Source organism: Brassica rapa, chromosome A02 (genome assembly GCF_000309985.2).
Source record: "Brassica rapa cultivar Chiifu-401-42 chromosome A02, CAAS_Brap_v3.01, whole genome shotgun sequence".
Classification (NCBI taxonomy): Eukaryota; Viridiplantae; Streptophyta; class Magnoliopsida; order Brassicales; family Brassicaceae; genus Brassica; species Brassica rapa.
In genome coordinates this window covers 27,389,474-27,405,793 of record NC_024796.2, presented here as the reverse complement: position 1 = coordinate 27,405,793, position 16,320 = coordinate 27,389,474, and the positions used below count along the sequence as shown (strand labels likewise).

General features: G+C 35.1%; 3 protein-coding genes and 1 long non-coding RNA gene across 5 annotated transcripts; all 4 read left to right on the top strand.

Annotated features, from left to right (window-relative positions):
• The first annotated feature begins 1,616 nt into the window (after positions 1 to 1,616).
• On the top strand, positions 1,617 to 7,545 carry LOC103854514 (MMS19 nucleotide excision repair protein homolog). 2 transcript variants are annotated; one of them, XM_033285895.1, is made up of 21 exons: positions 1,617 to 1,874; positions 1,963 to 2,025; positions 2,095 to 2,149; positions 2,217 to 2,314; positions 2,398 to 2,556; positions 2,644 to 2,703; positions 3,005 to 3,193; positions 3,290 to 3,343; positions 3,441 to 3,527; positions 3,630 to 4,338; positions 4,438 to 4,817; positions 4,947 to 5,020; positions 5,215 to 5,320; positions 5,420 to 5,770; positions 5,804 to 6,258; positions 6,438 to 6,513; positions 6,585 to 6,696; positions 6,767 to 6,843; positions 6,952 to 7,032; positions 7,106 to 7,185; positions 7,278 to 7,545. In XM_033285895.1, the coding sequence occupies exons 1-21, from the start codon at positions 1,803 to 1,805 to the stop codon at positions 7,309 to 7,311; spliced, it is 3,372 nt and encodes a 1,123-aa protein (XP_033141786.1). In that variant the 5' UTR covers positions 1,617 to 1,802; the 3' UTR covers positions 7,312 to 7,545. The 2 variants fall into 2 exon arrangements, with proteins under 2 accessions (XP_033141786.1, XP_009129703.1); XM_009131455.2 differs by having other exon boundaries at positions 5,420 to 6,258.
• A 231-nt stretch (positions 7,546 to 7,776) lies between these two features.
• On the top strand, positions 7,777 to 12,667 carry LOC103854513 (laccase-15). Its single transcript, XM_009131454.3, has 6 exons — positions 7,777 to 9,081; positions 9,168 to 9,319; positions 9,571 to 9,815; positions 9,889 to 10,017; positions 11,066 to 12,004; positions 12,358 to 12,667. The coding sequence occupies exons 1-6, from the start codon at positions 9,001 to 9,003 to the stop codon at positions 12,489 to 12,491; spliced, it is 1,680 nt and encodes a 559-aa protein (XP_009129702.1). The 5' UTR covers positions 7,777 to 9,000; the 3' UTR covers positions 12,492 to 12,667.
• On the top strand, positions 10,028 to 10,676 carry LOC117132168. The gene is made up of 2 exons (XR_004455692.1): positions 10,028 to 10,291; positions 10,346 to 10,676. It is a non-coding gene; the product is annotated as an uncharacterized LOC117132168 (long non-coding RNA).
• Positions 12,668 to 12,699: 32 nt separating the features above from the next.
• LOC103854512 (chaperone protein dnaJ GFA2, mitochondrial) lies at positions 12,700 to 16,293 on the top strand. The gene is made up of 18 exons (XM_009131453.3): positions 12,700 to 13,019; positions 13,094 to 13,187; positions 13,278 to 13,352; positions 13,423 to 13,514; positions 13,601 to 13,684; positions 13,757 to 13,795; positions 13,887 to 13,982; positions 14,099 to 14,143; positions 14,236 to 14,323; positions 14,409 to 14,473; positions 14,569 to 14,643; positions 14,802 to 14,874; positions 15,105 to 15,196; positions 15,280 to 15,351; positions 15,467 to 15,523; positions 15,676 to 15,724; positions 15,836 to 15,902; positions 16,003 to 16,293. Exons 1-18 carry the CDS (start codon positions 12,933 to 12,935, stop codon positions 16,094 to 16,096), a joined length of 1,344 nt encoding a protein of 447 aa, XP_009129701.1. The 5' UTR covers positions 12,700 to 12,932; the 3' UTR covers positions 16,097 to 16,293.
• Positions 16,294 to 16,320: the final 27 nt, after the last annotated feature.

Genomic DNA, 16,320 nt, shown 5'->3' with positions numbered 1-16,320 from the left:
AAAAATATTTTTAAAAAAATTGTATGAAAAAAAATTATATTATTGATCAAATTAATATATTTAGCTCTTAAATAATTTTTTAAACTTTTTTTGTTAATTACATAATTTGTTTATTAGTGAACTGATTCCATTTTAAAAAATATTTTATGTCAAAAAATTATTATCGCATAAAAACCTAACGTTTAGGTTAAAGAATCTCATGCCTACTATTTGGTTACAATGAAACTATGTCAGCTCGGTTTTATATCATGATTTAGCAATTTAAAAATTAATAATGGTTATGAGAAGTTTACGTTCACGTGCCAATCCTATCTATGTTCGATAGTTTTTTCCTGTTTGTGTCATTTTGGTTATTGCTCGATATAAATATTGATTTTTTTGAGTTTATTCTCATTTCTTTCTTTTATCTTGGCTTGAGATTTAGAAAATGTTTAAGATTCAAAATTATTAAAAAGATACATATTTAGGTTAAGATATGCGCCCTGTACAGAATAAATACTTATTTTATATATTTCTGCATATTATGAAATAGTAAAATAATAATTATATATTAAATAGCTAAGAAATCAGTTATTATTATGTAATAAATTAGTTTGCACATATAAATCAAATGACCGCTCTTGTTTATTCGCAATCATTTTAGAATAAATAAATCAAAACAATCAATCTTATATATCGTATATGATATATAATTAAATTTAAACCATATAAAGTATATATATATATATTAACATAAGCACCTACTAAAATAAATTTATTTACTTATATAATTTTTTTATCATTGTATCTTTATAGAAAACAATTTAAACATTGATAACAAAAGTTTATGTGAGACTTTTAACAGTTTTAGTAATTTATACTTGTTTTGAAAAATTCAAAATACAACATATACAAAAAAATCTTAATTTTTAATATATGATTAATGTAATTGTATAATTTATTTTAATAGTAAAGAATTAAACAAAAATGATAGAAAACATACACATTATTAGCAAAACTTCATTATTTAAAATCATTAATTACTATATATATATCATAATCACATTAGGTAATTTCGTAGATTTTATTTAAAGAAATAATATATAATAAATAGCCACCTTTCTTTAGTTAATATCATATGATATCATATAGTTGGTATTAAATGTTTCTAGTGAGATATAAAAATCGAATTGGACCAACATGGTATTAAATAGTCATATGACACGTAGAACTAATTAACTACATAATTGATTGACACATAAGCAAATTTTTTTTTAATTATTACAAAATTGAGGTTACATCTTTTCAAATGTTCCTCAATTAATATATAGAGGATGACTAAGAAAAATTCTACAATTCATATCAATAATACTGATAAATTAGAAATAAATAAACACACGAATACTTAAAACATTTTTTACACGTAAACGTGAATTTTGATATATGATTTATTTTGATAAACGAAAACATTTTTACACATAAACGAAAATTCTACAATTTATATCAATAATATATGATTTATTTTGATACAGAAAAGTAATTATTTATTCCTCTTTTTTTCAACATACAGAAAAGTAATTAATAAGAAAATATTTATTTACAGTCGGTTGATAATATAAAGGACTAGTGTTAAACCCACAAAAAAAAACTTATTCTATTTTATTTCCCTCCTCCTTGAGCATCAGAGGCCGCCGCACGCGTCTCTCTCTCTCTCTCTCGTCTCTCACTCTCTACTGTTGCAGCCATCGCCGCCGTGACTTGGTTCCAATTCTCTCCCCCTAGGTCAAAATCGAAGCCATCTAAGGTCTCAACTCCGTGCGAAGATGGCTGCACTGAATAATCTCACCGAGCACCTCGAAGCTTTCGTCGACGTCACTCGTTCCCCTACTCACCATGTACTTACTTACTTACTCTTTGAGATACTTGCTCCCGCCTTAGTATTGTTTGCACATTGGTGGTGGTTAAATCAATTTTGATTTGTAGGCTGAGAGTCTGAAAGCGATTGCTACTTCCTTGGAGAAGAGTGTCTTGTCTATAAACCAGTTGGTAAAAACATTCTTTTAATCATCATCTTATGTAATCTCCTTGTCTTATGTATTCTTGTGTGAAGTGTAGGTCGTGGAGATGGACATGTATTTGACGACCACTGATGATGTTGTCCGAGCACGAGGTACTTCTTTGAAATGTTTTTAAATGTAACGGTTAGGATACTGAGAAAGGGTTTGTCTTTTTGTTAGGTATTCTCTTGCTTGCGGAGATGCTGGATTATCTAAAGTCAAAGCCTTTGGACAATGCAGTTGTCAATAGTCTCGTTGGATTCTTTACCGCGAAGCTGGTGATTTGATTCTTCTAGTTCTTGTGGGGGTACAGTGATTATTCTTTTTCTTAAAAATTGTGATGTTGATGTTGTTGTGCCAGGCAGAGTGGAGATCGGTGCGCGGTGCACTTTCTGGTTGCTTGGCTCTGATTAAGAGGAAAGGCGTAGCTGGTTTGGTCACTGCTACTGATGCAGAAGCTGTGGCCAAGTCAATGGCACAGAGTGTTCAAGTGCAGTCTTTAGCACTGTATGATCGCAAGGTGTAAAACTATTACTAGTAGCATTCTGTTTTCTGAATCATTGTGTTCCTTATTATTGATTTATCTTCTTACGAATGTTTTTTGCAGCTCTGTTTTGAACTGTTGGAGTGCCTTCTAGAGCAATACCCTGAAGCTATGATAAATTTGGTATGTTAATGCTATCTACTTGCGAAACGTAGTTTAGAATCCAAAGTTCAGACTAGTGTATGAGGAATGTTTTCAAATAAATTTGATATAATTATTTTAATATGAAAATATGTAATACATGCTCTTATCTTGTCACAAGCTTCATGTTCAGGTTATCCTAGTTCTCTTAATTTTATAACTCTCTACAAACAAATAACTTCATCTTAGTTTTCTGTTTTCCTTTGTTTATATCTACTGTGGGGGTGTGGGCCTTTCCTCGTTTTTCTCACAGTCCTATTGACTAAACGATATTTTTTTCTAGGGAGATTTGATGGTGTATGCTACATGCGAGGCCATCGATGGAGAAAAAGACCCTCCATGCTTAATGGTAGCTTTTCATGTAGTGGAGCTTTTGGCTCGATTGTTTCCCAGCCCCTCCGGTCCAGTTGCGTCTGAGGCATCTGATCTTTTTGAGTTTATAAGTTGCTACTTCCCACTTCACTATACGCATGTGAGTTTGAAGCCTACCCTTTTTTTATGATGTGACTTATTGATGGATTTATCTTTCTTTCGTTAAACTGTTGGTGTTTTCTTTTTGGGATTTTAGACAAAGGGTGATGAAGCTAGTATTCCAAGAGAAGACCTTTCAAGGGGACTATCTGTGAGTATTTCCTCGCTATTTATTGTTTGCATAAGTTCTTGCTGTCAATGCATAGCATTATATTGAATTCGCTGATGTACTTCATTCAATTTTGCAGCTGGCAATCTCTTCCACTCCTTTTTTTGAACCGTATGCTATTCCGTTGCTTCTTGAAAAGCTTTCATCCTCTCTACCAGTCGCAAAGGTTTGTTGAACATGTAGTTTTCTGTTCTAATACATCTAGATGATTTGCTACTCTGGATGCTGGACAAGTATAGTTACTTTTGTTCCATTAAAATCTGTCTAGGTTGATTCTTTGAAATGTCTGAAAGATTGCGCTGTGAACTATGGAGTAAACCGAATGAAGAAGCACTATGAAGGCATTTGGTCGGCAATAAAAGATGCACTTTATGCTTCCACCGGGACAGATTTATCCTTTGGTCTAGAATCCCTCACTAGTCCAGGGTTTGAAATGAATGAGATCCACAGAGAAGCTGTTAATCTCCTTCAGAGGCTTGTTAAGCAAGATATCTCGTTTTTAGGTCTTGTTGCTGATGATATACGTGTAAAGATGATCTTCGATACCATTTCTAGATACTCGCGGTATGAAGAAATGCTTGACACGAGCAAACTGGAGGTTCTTGTTGTCAGTCAGATACTGTCTGTGTCTGCCAGAGCTTCTGTTGAGTCATGCAATACAATCTTTGAAACTTTTTTCGTCCGCCTTATGAATACTCTAGGGATTGTAGAGTCAACGTCAACTGGTGATCTTGTGCACAACGAAAACTCGACGGTTTCTACTAGACTCTACCATGGAGGTCTTCATCTTTGCATCGAACTTCTTACAGCATCAAAAGATCTTATTCCGAGTTCCGAGGAAGATTCTTCAACACCTGGATGCGCGCAGCAATCATGGTGCTCTATAGTTAACAAGTTCTCAGCTTCACTGATCGAGGCGTTCACTTCTGCAGTACAAAGCTCTAATGATGATTGTACTGCAGATGCATATCTTGGAGGTGAATGCATGTGCTTACTTAACAGATATTTAACATATCCTTCTAGGTTTCCTTTTTTTATTCCTGTTCTCTAATTTTTTTTCCTTGATCAATATCCAGTTAAGGGTTTGCTGGCTATGGGTATGTTCCGGGGCGGCTCTTCTCCTGTATCGAGATCTGAATACGAGAAGATATTGACGACTTTAACATCAATCATCGCAGCCAATAGTGCCAAAACAGTGAAGTGGGAATTGGCATTGAAAGCGCTTGTCTGCATGGGTTCATTTATTGATCAGTATCATGAGAGTGAAAAGGCTATGAGCTACATGGGTATAGTTGTCGAAAATTTGGTTTCGCTTGTTCGCTCTAGTCATTGTTCTCTTCCACATCCAATGATATTAGAAGCAACTTCAGAAGTTTGCTCTACTAGCCCAACGTATGTAGAGAAAATGGTTCAAGGATTTGAAGAAGCTTTCTGTTCCAGTTTCTCTGATTTCTGTGTAAGTCTTTGCCCCCATGACTAGATTGGAAAGTTTTCATTATATTTTCGTTAAGTGGTTTCTATCTCCAACAAGCAAGGGATTGAGAGCTTCCTCATATCTAACTACTATTTGGAAAACACTTGTCAGGTCAATGGAAACTTCAAGTCAATCGAAAATTGTTCTCAGCTCCTGGAGTGTGTGACCAATAAATTGCTTCCACGGTATGCAGTCGTTTCTTAAACTAGCTTTTCAGCGTGTGTATTTAGTTAGACTCTTAGTTGCTTATAAAGAGCCAACTATTATGTATGATACATCTTATCGATTGCCTTGCTTGTTGGTTTTAATATGAATTTATACTGTATTCTTCGTTCCCCCTCAATCTTGATTTGTGGTATTTTGTTTTGACCTCCAATAGTGTGACAGAGATCGATGGTCTCGAGAAAAGCTTGGTGAGTTTTGCTATCAGTATGTGGAATCAAATTGAATCCTCTGTCGTTTTCAGTTATGCTTTTAATGGCAGGGTAAGTGCTCCTATAAACTTTATACCAATTGTTTCTCTTCAAAGTAGATTTGATTCAATCTATTGTTGACGTTTTGAATGTGTTGCTCTTCTACTACAGGAGTTTGTTGAGGCAGCAATGAAAACAATGCGGCAAATTGTAGGAGTTGCTTCGGTAAACTCGCAGAATAGTATAATCCAAAAAGCTTATAATGTGATCTCATTAAGCACGCTTCCAGCTATGGAGTCTATTCCTCTGACCTTTGCTGCATTAGAGGGCTTACAACATGACCTGTCCACTAGGGATGAGTTGATACTTTCACTATTTGCGTCGGTTATCATAGGTGCATCTCCCATGGCGTCCATTCCAGATGTGAAATCACTTATAAAGCTGTTTATGGTATCCTCTCTCAAGGGTTATATCCCAGCAGCCCAAGCTTTGGGTTCAATGGTTAACAAATTGGGGGTGGGTTCTGGTGGAACAAATACCTCAAGCGATTGTTCCTTGGAAGAGGCATGTGATATAATATTCCACGAGAGTTTTGAATCTGGAAACACTAATTCTTCTGATGTGACTAGTAAAACTATATGTGGAAGTGAGACACTTTTGGCAAAGATATGTTTAGGTTTCTATGGTTCGCTGGACCTTCAGACCCGCGCTATAACAGGTCTAGCGTGGATTGGGAAAGGTTTACTAATGCGGGGTGATAAAAGAGTTAATGAGATAGCTCTTGTACTTGTGGAATGCTTAAAATCCACTAACAGTTCCGGAAATGCTCTGCATCCTACTGCCATGAAACATGCAGCTGATGCATTCCTCACACTAATGTCTGATTCGGAAGCGTGCCTGAACAGAAAGCTTCATGCAGTTATACGGCCACTCTATAAGCAACGCTTTTTCTCTATAACAGTTCCTATTTTGGAGTCGTTGATTGTGAATTCCCAGACTCCACTGTCGAGGTAAACCAATCTTTAACTCTATTTCTAGTTACTTCTTTATATGCTGTAGGTTTGAATGAAACTCATAATAGTTTTATTTTCTTTGTTGTTGCGCCAAGTTTAAGTACACATTATAGATAGTTAAGCTTCTGTGTATTGTAACAACCAATTCCAGCTGACAAGTTTCGTCATTGTTTCAGAACAATGTTGCATGTCGCTCTCGCGCATGTTATATCAAATGTTCCAGTCACGGTCATACTGGACAATACCAAAAAGGTAAGCCGCAAGATAGAGTTTGTATTTTCTACCTTTATAAACAGTTTCTTAGTAGACCATTGTCTGTGCAGCTGCTCCCGGTGATATTGGAAGGCTTGTCTGTCTTAAGCGTTGACTCTGTGCATAAAGAAATACTTTTCAGTCTGTTACTGGTTTTATCTGGAACGCTTACTGATATTAAAGGTAAGAAAAATTAGATGCTGGAATCTGAAAGCTATTGCATTATATGAAACCTCGTTGCTCTGTTTGGCAGGACGGCAATCTGTCAGTGATAATGCACATAGAATCATTGAATGCTTGGTCAAGCTTGCGTCATACTCACATCTAATGGTAACAAATCATTTTCTCTGCAGACGCATCTTGTATATCTTATTTTTGCTCCCAGTGGGATTGATTCTTAGATCTTCTAAGGAGATTTTATGTTAAAATGGTGTGCAGGTTGTAAGGGAGACGGCGATTCAGTGTCTTGCTACTTTGTTGGAATTGCCCCATAGAAGAATTTATCCTTTCAGAAGAGAGGTTAGTTGAAAGATCTTAACACAGATTTTAGAAAAGAAATCAGTTTTCATGACTTTGAAAGTATGTTTTTAAGGTTTTACAAGCGGTAACAAAGGCACTTGATGATCCAAAACGTAGAGTTCGGGAAGAAGCGATTAAATGCAGGCAGGCTTGGTAAGTCCACATTAAAATGATCCATAAGTCTTGTTTATGACTCGTATTAGCCATTATCTTGGGATATGATTCTGATGAATTGTCAAAAGCAGGACGTCGATCTCATCCAGGAGTACCCCTTTCTGAAGTTTGATTCAGAGTTTCATGAAGCCAAGTTATGTTTCTTGAAGCAATGCAGTATCTTTACTGTATTCTTATAGAGTTAGTTTCCTTAGGGGCAGTGGCACATGTATCCTCTCGAGTCTCAAGTCTTTTGGTCTTTATGACACATTTATACCCCTATTTGCTATTCTGTTATATATGAAGGATATTAATAGACAAGTCTCCATCTAATCTAATATTGATCGAGTCATTCCTAGACTTTCACTACACTACATCTAGTTCCTTTTTAAAAATTATAAATCAATTAAAATAATAATCTTGACTAGGGCACCCTATTTCTCGAGGACAATCCGAGCTAGAAGATAAGCATGACAACTGAAACCACTTGGAATAAAACTAAGGATTAGCTTTGACAAATTTCAAAATGTTACGTGTGTATGGGAAGTATAGAAGAAAAGTTAGTGTATTCTAGTCTGTCGGTAATGGATTATATAAATCGACATTTCACCAGTCTCGGTTTAAAAGTTTCAGTGTTGTACATATATACATTAACTTGGGAAAATATTCGCAAAGATACCTTTATAACATTATTTCGGTATAAGGTAATAAACATCTCCTTCGCTTTAGGGTAATGCTAGCTCACGGATATTACGAACATCACAACAATACAAGTTAACGAGTTTCTAAATATTTTTTTGTTTTGGATTTTCTATAAAGGAAGAAAGCTTCAACTAATCAAACTCAATGTTGTTTAACTAGAAATCAAACTTGTCCATTTGCGAACATGTTTGTGTTAGATATCAAATAAGATTCGATTATGTAGTTTAGATACATTAGAAATTTCCAAGGATATATCTCTATAGTTGAGTAACAGTTTCGACTATTTATAGTGACATAAATGCAATGGAATATTATAAGTTTCAATTGTTTCGTCACATACCTATACAAGTACAACATATCTGTTGAAATGTTATATGTTTGAGGTAACTCAATATATTCGAACGGTATGAGAATGGGTTAGGCGATTAAATTTAAGATGTTTAAAATACACCTAAAAGTTCTCAAATGATCTGGAATACATAGTAATAATTTTTAACTACTACTCAAATTAATGAAAATTCATTTTCCCACTCTTAACGACTATACTGTTTTAGCTAAATTGAACGTTTCGTTTGACCAAAGCGATGTAGTTACATATTTGTTGACAATGTGAAACCCATAAGTTAAAATTGGACAAACGAGATGTTACATTTATTGTCATTGTCGACCAAAAAAATTCAGATTCATAAAATTATTTCGCAAATTGTTCTAGAAACACATTGCTAGTTTTACGTACCTTAATTAATTAAATCGTTAAAAACAATTAATAAAATTATTTAACTATTCAAACTACTATATAACATATATAGACCTTTCTTTTTTTTGATCAACAACATATATAGACTATAGTCATGATTTTTAGTAATAATATATATATATATAGTGGAGTATATATCTTATATTTAACGTTTACGTTATAAATACAGGATTTGTGTATGAACATCAATGGAAGAACATACTAATATTGTAAATTTGTAATTCCGTAGTTCTTATATACGAAACTAACCAACTTGAGAAAGACGTGGAGAGAGGCGTATATAAAATACACACGCAAGCCTCTATCTTCTCCGCTTAACCTTTGTTCCAATAAGCATTTGCTAAAGCACTCTCAAAATGTCACATCCCTTGTTCATTTACTTTCTAATCTCTCTTTCCCTCTACAGAAGTTGCACTGCACATCGCCACACATTCACGGTGAGTTTTTTTTTTCAATGATCACTAAATAGGACGTGAGTAAACTAACTTGGATCGGTCATAAAGTAAGAGTTGATTACTGGCAGGTTAAGGAAGTTCCATATAAGAAACTGTGTAGCACGAAGAAGATTTTAACAGTTAATGGTCGGTTTCCTGGACAAACTTTAAAGGTTTACAAAGGAGACACCATTTACGTTAACGTTCGTAACCGAGCTAGTGAAAATATCACCATGCATTGGTAAATCTAAAACCACACCGTCTTTTTCCCTGTTTGAGTAGATTATACTTATTACCAGAGTCTATTTTTGGCCAATCTCGACGTCTTAGTCCTCAAATGTTAAAGTTATTATAATAGATCAAGTGACTCCCGAATTGTAAAAAAAATTATGTATTGAAAATATCCCAAAATGTTTATAGTTTTCTCAATCTCGAATCCGACCGTGCCTATTACAAACATATAACGATTTCTCGGTGGTTGAATAAATACAGGCATGGTGTAGAGCAGCCGAGAAACCCATGGTCAGATGGACCAGAATACATCACACAATGCCCAATTCGACCTGGGTCTGACTTTATTTATGAAGTCATATTTTCCACCGAAGAGACGACTGTTTGGTGGCATGCTCATAGCTCTTGGACGCGTGCCACTGTACACGGTCTTATTTTTGTGTATCCTCGGCCCCCGAAATCCCTCCCTTTTCCAAAATCGGATCACGAAGTCCCTTTGATTTTTGGTACAAAACAAAGCATATACTATATACTTTTCTTAACTGAACAAAATGTTTAAAATTTTATAAAAATGTTTAGGAGAGTGGTGGAAGAAGGATGTGAGAGAAGTAGTGGAGCTGTTCATGAGGACAGGAGGTGACCCAAATGTGTCCGATGCTTTGACCATCAATGGACATCCTGGTTTCTTGTATCCTTGCTCTAAATCAGGTTTTATTATTAATAAATCTTATCCCTTCATGTAATGAGTACTTTCTTAATGTTTTTTTTTGGTTTTTGATTAAAACTGTTGGATAAAAACTTTAAAGGGAAATTATTCCCAATAACCCAAAAAACTATAATTCACTAAATAATCAAAACCCTACCCTCTCTCTTCCTATCTCTCTCTACCATCTTATTACAAATCTAATTTTCCTTTTTCTTTTGTTTATTTCACAAATAAACCCAACTTTAATGGAGATGAAAAGACATGAACGGGTAATGAGTATGACTATGAAATAAAAATTGTGGAAACAGTAGTGTTATATAATAGATTAAGAAAATAAGTAAAATTATTCAAATGAGCATCTGTTTCAAGTAATCGTTATTTTGTCTTTAACGGATTATTCAAGTAATCTTAAAAAAAAAAAGTCCATGTATTCAAAAATTTACTCATCTAATTAGTTAATCATAGTGTTTGATCAAACACATTTTAGTACAAAATTTTATTTTGCACACTTAGTTACTTTAAAACGTTATATACTTTAATTAATTATCCTAAAATAATTTTATCATGATTTTTAGTTTAAACAGATAGAGAAATATATATGCTTCATTTTAGAGACACTCGAATGTCCATTAGTTAAGAAAACTGAATATAGTTTTAGATATGATAAAACAAAATATATAGCGTTAATTAATTATGTTTGCATGCAAGCAAAAGATCCTTACCTTTCTATCTAATACTATATAATATGAAAACATAATAAATTTTACAATTAGGTACATAGGTTAGTTAATCGGGATTTGATCAGATATTAACTGTATTTGATTATATTGGTTGTTAAACTTGTTAGGAATTGTGAGTCTCTCACTGATTGATATATAACGAAATCGTGAGGCATATTAATTCAACCAAAAGAGCTGTCTCTGCATTTTTTATATATTGTGTTATATATTTGAAAAATGCAATATGAATGCATTATGCATATGCATATGTTTAAAGTTTAAATTTATTAAATAATTCGTTATTTGACATGCATATCTAAATGCTAAACAGATACATTCAAGCTCATGGTGGAGAAAAGCAAAACCTATCGCATTCGGATGGTAAACGCCGCACTGAACTTAATCCTCTTCTTCGCAATCGCAAAACACAACCTCACCGTGGTTTCCGCCGATGGCCACTACACCAAACCAATAAACGCTACTTACATCACCATATCTCCAGGCCAAACGCTAGACTTGTTATTACACGCCGACCAAAACCCAAAAAGCACTTATTACATGGCCGCCAGAGCTTACCATAGCAACCCTAACATCAACTTCAACAACTCCACAACTATAGGGATCTTACGTTACACCTCTTCAACTTCATCGTCTTCAAAACACTACCCAAACCTTCCTTATTACAATGACACATCAGCAGCGTTTAGATTCTTCACCAGTATCAAATGCTTATACTCCGGACAAGTTCCCGTGAAGATCTCACGTAGAATAATCTCGACGGTTTCAATAAACAACCTTATGTGTCCCAACAACTTGTGTGAAGGTCCAAACGGGTCGAGACTAGCGGCGAGTATGAACAACATATCGTTCGTTACACCAAGTCACGTGGACATACTAAAAGCTTACTATTATCACATTAGGGGCGTTTACGGAACGCGGTTTCCGGAGTTTCCACCGCTGGTTTTCAACTTTACCGCGGATGATCAACCGTTGTTTTTGCAGACTCCAAGATTTGCTACGGAGGTGAAAATACTGAAGTTTGGGGAAAGTGTTGAGATTGTTCTCCAAGGGACGAGTTTAGTTGGTGGTGGAATCGATCATCCCATGCATCTCCATGGTTTTAGTTTCTACGAGGTTGGTGTCGGGTTTGGTAACTATAACGTAACTGAAGATCCGTCGAACTATAATCTCAAAGATCCTCCGTACATAAACACTGCGACTGTGCCAAGAAACGGTTGGGTCGCTATCAGATTCATAGCTGATAATCCTGGTACGTAAATTGCATTATTCATACAAGCTTATTATTATAAACATGCCCGGCCCTTAAATTTTTGGACCTACAAACATTTTACATAAAATTTCAGTTTTTAACAATTCAAAGGTTTAAAAATAATTGTTTCTTCTAAAAATGTATATCATTTCAAGAAATAAAAGCCAAACAAAATATGAACGATAAAAAAAACTAAGGTTTATGTAATTTATATTAACTCTTTACAATTTTAGAATTCTAGAAAGTTCCATTTGCATATGTGAAGGACATGGTCCTCGTTATAAACCTAGATCAACGTTACCTTGGTGTCTTCTTCATTAATATAGTCATGTTTGTAATTTGTGTGTTTGTAGGGGTATGGTTCATGCACTGCCACTTTGATAGACATCTCACGTGGGGAATGAAAGTTGTCTTCATTGTCATGAATGGAAGAGGACTAAACCAGCAGATTCTGCCTCCACCTCCTAACTTGCCTCCTTGTTACTAATCAATAATCCAATTATGTAAAAATAACTATCATGTCTCTTAACCAAAAATGACATTAATCTATTGTAAATTATTGTTGTATTAACCTAAATTTACTCCAATGTAATAATCCTAAAACTTTGTGTGAATTAATTTCCACAAGTTGATTAAAGAATAAGAAGAAGCATTACTAATTGAGTTCAGGCTTTTTAATGGGCCCACCGGCCCATTAAATGTGTAATAATATTCCGGGTCGGGTCGACCCGGTATTGTGTGGCGAACAAAACAGAAACTGCGTCTTCTACAAAGTTCTGAAGCAGCAGCATCTTCCAAAACAGGGTTTTGCTAGGGTTTTAAGTCGTTGGCTGTTCTGTCTGATGCTCTCCCCTAAACCTTAAATCTCCATTAAATTAGAGCATTAGATATTTATAAAAATCGAATCTTTTAAAGACTCTCGAGAAGAATGATCCCTACCAATGGCGCAAGGGTTCTTCGCTTGTTGACTCGTCGATGTCTCTCCTCAACGCTTGTACAAGATCTAACCAATCAGGTTGGTTCTTCTCTCTCACTCTCTTTACCTCTCTTTCTATCTCTCTCACACACTCAGTTCTTTGGAATCTGCAGAGACTCAGGGGAGTAGCTATCGGGAGCTTTAGGAGATTGAATACTGGTACTACCAATCCTGCCAAGTTTCTTGGAGATTACGCTTCCAAATCTGGTAAATTTGTGAATTGGTTTGTGTGTGTTAATGAGTCTAATTGAGTTGTTGTCGGAGAGGTTGACATTGTTTTATGTTCTTGTAATGAAGGGGATGGTCGGAAATGGATCAATTTTGGAGGTTTTAATTCTAGTTTTGGTTCGACAAGGTCTATTCATGGAACAGGTTAGCCTTGGAGCTTCTTTGTCTCTGACAGTTTTGTAATTGAATCTATAACGGTCTTTTGAACAACCAGGTTCGTCGTTTATGTCGGCTAAGGACTACTATGAAGTTCTTGGAGTGAGCAAGAATGCTCCAGATGGTGAAATCAAGAAGGCTTATTATGGGGTATGGTTGAGTGCTTTGCATCGTTTAGTTTGTTAAGTTGATAGGTCTGCTTGTTTCTCATTGGTTGATGCTTTTTCTTTTTGCAGCTAGCTAAGAAACTCCATCCTGATATGAATAAAGATGACCCTGAAGCTGAGAAGAAGTTCCAGGAGGTCTCAAAAGCTTATGAAGTGAGTTTGAACTTGTTTAGTATCATCCGTTAGAATCTTATACTGAAGGGATTTTTTTTATTTTTGGATTAGATTTTGAAAGATAAGGAGAAGCGTGACCTATATGACCAGGTACATAGGCCTCTTATTTTATTTTGAGTTTCGTTATTACAAGCTGTAGTGTTTGTGCAGATGTGATATAAGTTTGTTGTAATGTCTGCAGGTTGGGCATGAAGCATTTGAGCAAAATGCTAGTGGTGGTGGGTATCCAAATGATGGAGGTTTCGGTGAAGGGTTTAACCCATTTGATATATTCGATGTAATACTTTTATTTTCATCTAATATGTTGCATACAATATAGTATTTTCTACAGTTCATATTCGTTTATATTTTGAATGCAAATGTTAAAACGCTATTTCTTTTTTAAATTATCAGATCTTCAGCAGGAACAAGCAAGAGTTCGGAGGCCAAGATGTCAAGGTATATTACCATCTGCTTATTTTTTTTCTAAGAATAACTTTTATGCTCCATGATTAATACTTTTCTCTTATTTTTTTTCTTCCTTGTGTAAGGTTTTGCTTGAGCTTTCTTTCATGGAAGCTGTTCAAGGATGCTCCAAAACCGTGACTTTTCAAACCGAACTTGCTTGTAACACTTGTGGTATGTATATACTCTTACAATCATTTATATGTTGATATTTGTATCAATCTAAAGTTATAATTTTTGTTCGTCCTCTTACATTTAGGTGGACAAGGTGTTCCTCCTGGCACCAAACGTGAGAGATGTAAAGCCTGTAACGGCTCTGGGATGGTCAGTGTCATGTTACAAAAACTCTAGTTTGGCCACTGTAATTATGATTATTTTTTTTAAATGGTTTTTAAGGTGAGACAGTTACGTTTTTGCAGACAACAATGAGAAGGGGTATGTTAAGCATCCAACGAACATGCGATAAGTGTGGTGGAGCTGGTCAAACCTTCTCGGTATGTCATTTTACACTTTATATATATCATATGAATAGTGTTTATCTGTGTATGTATGTCTAAATAATACCATTTTCTATTAGAATCATCCCAAATGTTTTGGTCCTTTGAGTAGGTTTGGACCACTCATCAATTTTCTTATGTTGGGGTTTTGCTAGAGTATTTGCAAATCCTGTAGAGGGGGTAGAGTGGTTCGAGGACAGAAGACAGTGAAAGTCAATATTGATCCAGGTAATTTTTTTATTTTTTTTTGCATATATTATTCATAATCGCTAGACCTTTTAATTAAGATTATTGATTAAGCGGATGTCTAGATTGATATTTTAAGTGTTATCGGTTTAGAAAAATTTATTTTGTTTAAATCCGATTTGAGATCGATTTTTAGAGCACTGAAAAAAGTCTGTGTAGTCTTCACTCTCCTTCAAGCTCTTGAGTTGTACACATTTGTTGAATCTTTGCAGGGGTTGACAATACTGATACCTTAAAGGTGTCAAAGTCTGGTGGGGCTGATCCTGATGGTGACCAACCTGGAGATCTATATGTTATTTTTAAGGTGACTTTACTTAGTTACAACCTTTCCAATGGACAATCATAGTTGAGTAACATTCTCAATAACTCGGTTGTGTTCGTTTTAAGGTTCGTGAAGATCCCGTGTTCCGCAGAGAGGGATCAGATATTCATGTGAATTCGGTTATCAGTGTTACTCAGGTGAAGTAACATCTCTTATCAATCATGTCTCTAAATTGTTCATAGGTGCTTTGAACTTCTAGTGTAGTGTCCATGAGACCAATTTTAACTAATTGTATATTCTTCATCTTGTCAGGCCATTCTTGGAGGAACCATTCAAGTTCCAACCCTCACCGGTGATGTTGTTGTGAAGGTTTCTGAATATTTTTTCACATTTCTTACATGTTTTTAAATTTTACCGTAACTTGCCGGTTAATTGCTAGTTAATTACAGTTTCAGTTTAGTTTAAAGGCTGCTCTTGGAACTGCCTTAGAATTCTAAACTTGGAAACTCTTTTTGGTGCAGGTCCGTCCTGGAACCCAACCTGGTCAGAAGGTAGTCCTAAGAAATAAAGGTGAGCTTCTTTTCTTCTTCCTTGTGTCGTCAGTTATAGAATCCTTGAAACTGTGAGTGTGATCTTCTCTGTTTGTGTACTTATCAAATGAAATACTATACAAAAAAACAGGTATTAGAGCAAGAAAGTCAACTAAATTTGGGGATCAATATGTGCATTTCAACGTCAGCATCCCTGCGTAAGTCCTCCCCCATAAATCCCCAAGTAGAGCTCTGTAGTTTTTTCACGTTGACGCATCTTGTAATCTGTTATATGTTTTGGTTTATGTTATTTGGCAGAAATATAACGCAAAGACAGCGTGAACTGCTCGAGGAGTTTATTAAAGAAGAGCAAGGCGATTATGAGAAGCGAACTGCTTCTGCATCTTCCTAATTCTGGACCATCTTTCTTAATCGATATACCAGTCAGACATGATTGAGATCAATATTGCGTTAGAATTAGTGAAAGAGTATCGTTTTTGTTTTTGTTCCTTCGAACTGATTCTATAGAAAATGGAAAATTTGATTGTGGAACCATTTTTCAATATTACTCGCTGAAAGTAATAAGATTTTGTCTGGACCATTTTCTCTGTGGATACAATGGTGGGTCGAACACGT

Bases quoted from the DNA above. Each gene is read 5' to 3' on its own strand.
- LOC103854513 (XM_009131454.3), top strand. From the start codon at position 9,001: ATGTCACATCCCTTGTTCATTTACTTTCTAATCTCTCTTTCCCTCTAC. The intron at 9,082-9,167 runs GTGAGTTTTTTT...GATTACTGGCAG, and splicing joins CACATCGCCACACATTCACG to GTTAAGGAAGTTCCATATAA. The intron at 9,816-9,888 runs GTACAAAACAAA...AAAAATGTTTAG, and splicing joins CGAAGTCCCTTTGATTTTTG to GAGAGTGGTGGAAGAAGGAT.
- LOC103854512 (XM_009131453.3), top strand. From the start codon at position 12,933: ATGATCCCTACCAATGGCGCAAGGGTTCTTCGCTTGTTGACTCGTCGA. The intron at 13,020-13,093 runs GTTGGTTCTTCT...TGGAATCTGCAG, and splicing joins TACAAGATCTAACCAATCAG to AGACTCAGGGGAGTAGCTAT. The intron at 14,324-14,408 runs GTATGTATATAC...TCTTACATTTAG, and splicing joins ACTTGCTTGTAACACTTGTG to GTGGACAAGGTGTTCCTCCT.
- LOC103854514 (XM_009131455.2), top strand. From the start codon at position 1,803: ATGGCTGCACTGAATAATCTCACCGAGCACCTCGAAGCTTTCGTCGAC. The intron at 2,150-2,216 runs GTACTTCTTTGA...TCTTTTTGTTAG, and splicing joins TGATGTTGTCCGAGCACGAG to GTATTCTCTTGCTTGCGGAG. The intron at 5,021-5,214 runs GTATGCAGTCGT...GACCTCCAATAG, and splicing joins ACCAATAAATTGCTTCCACG to TGTGACAGAGATCGATGGTC.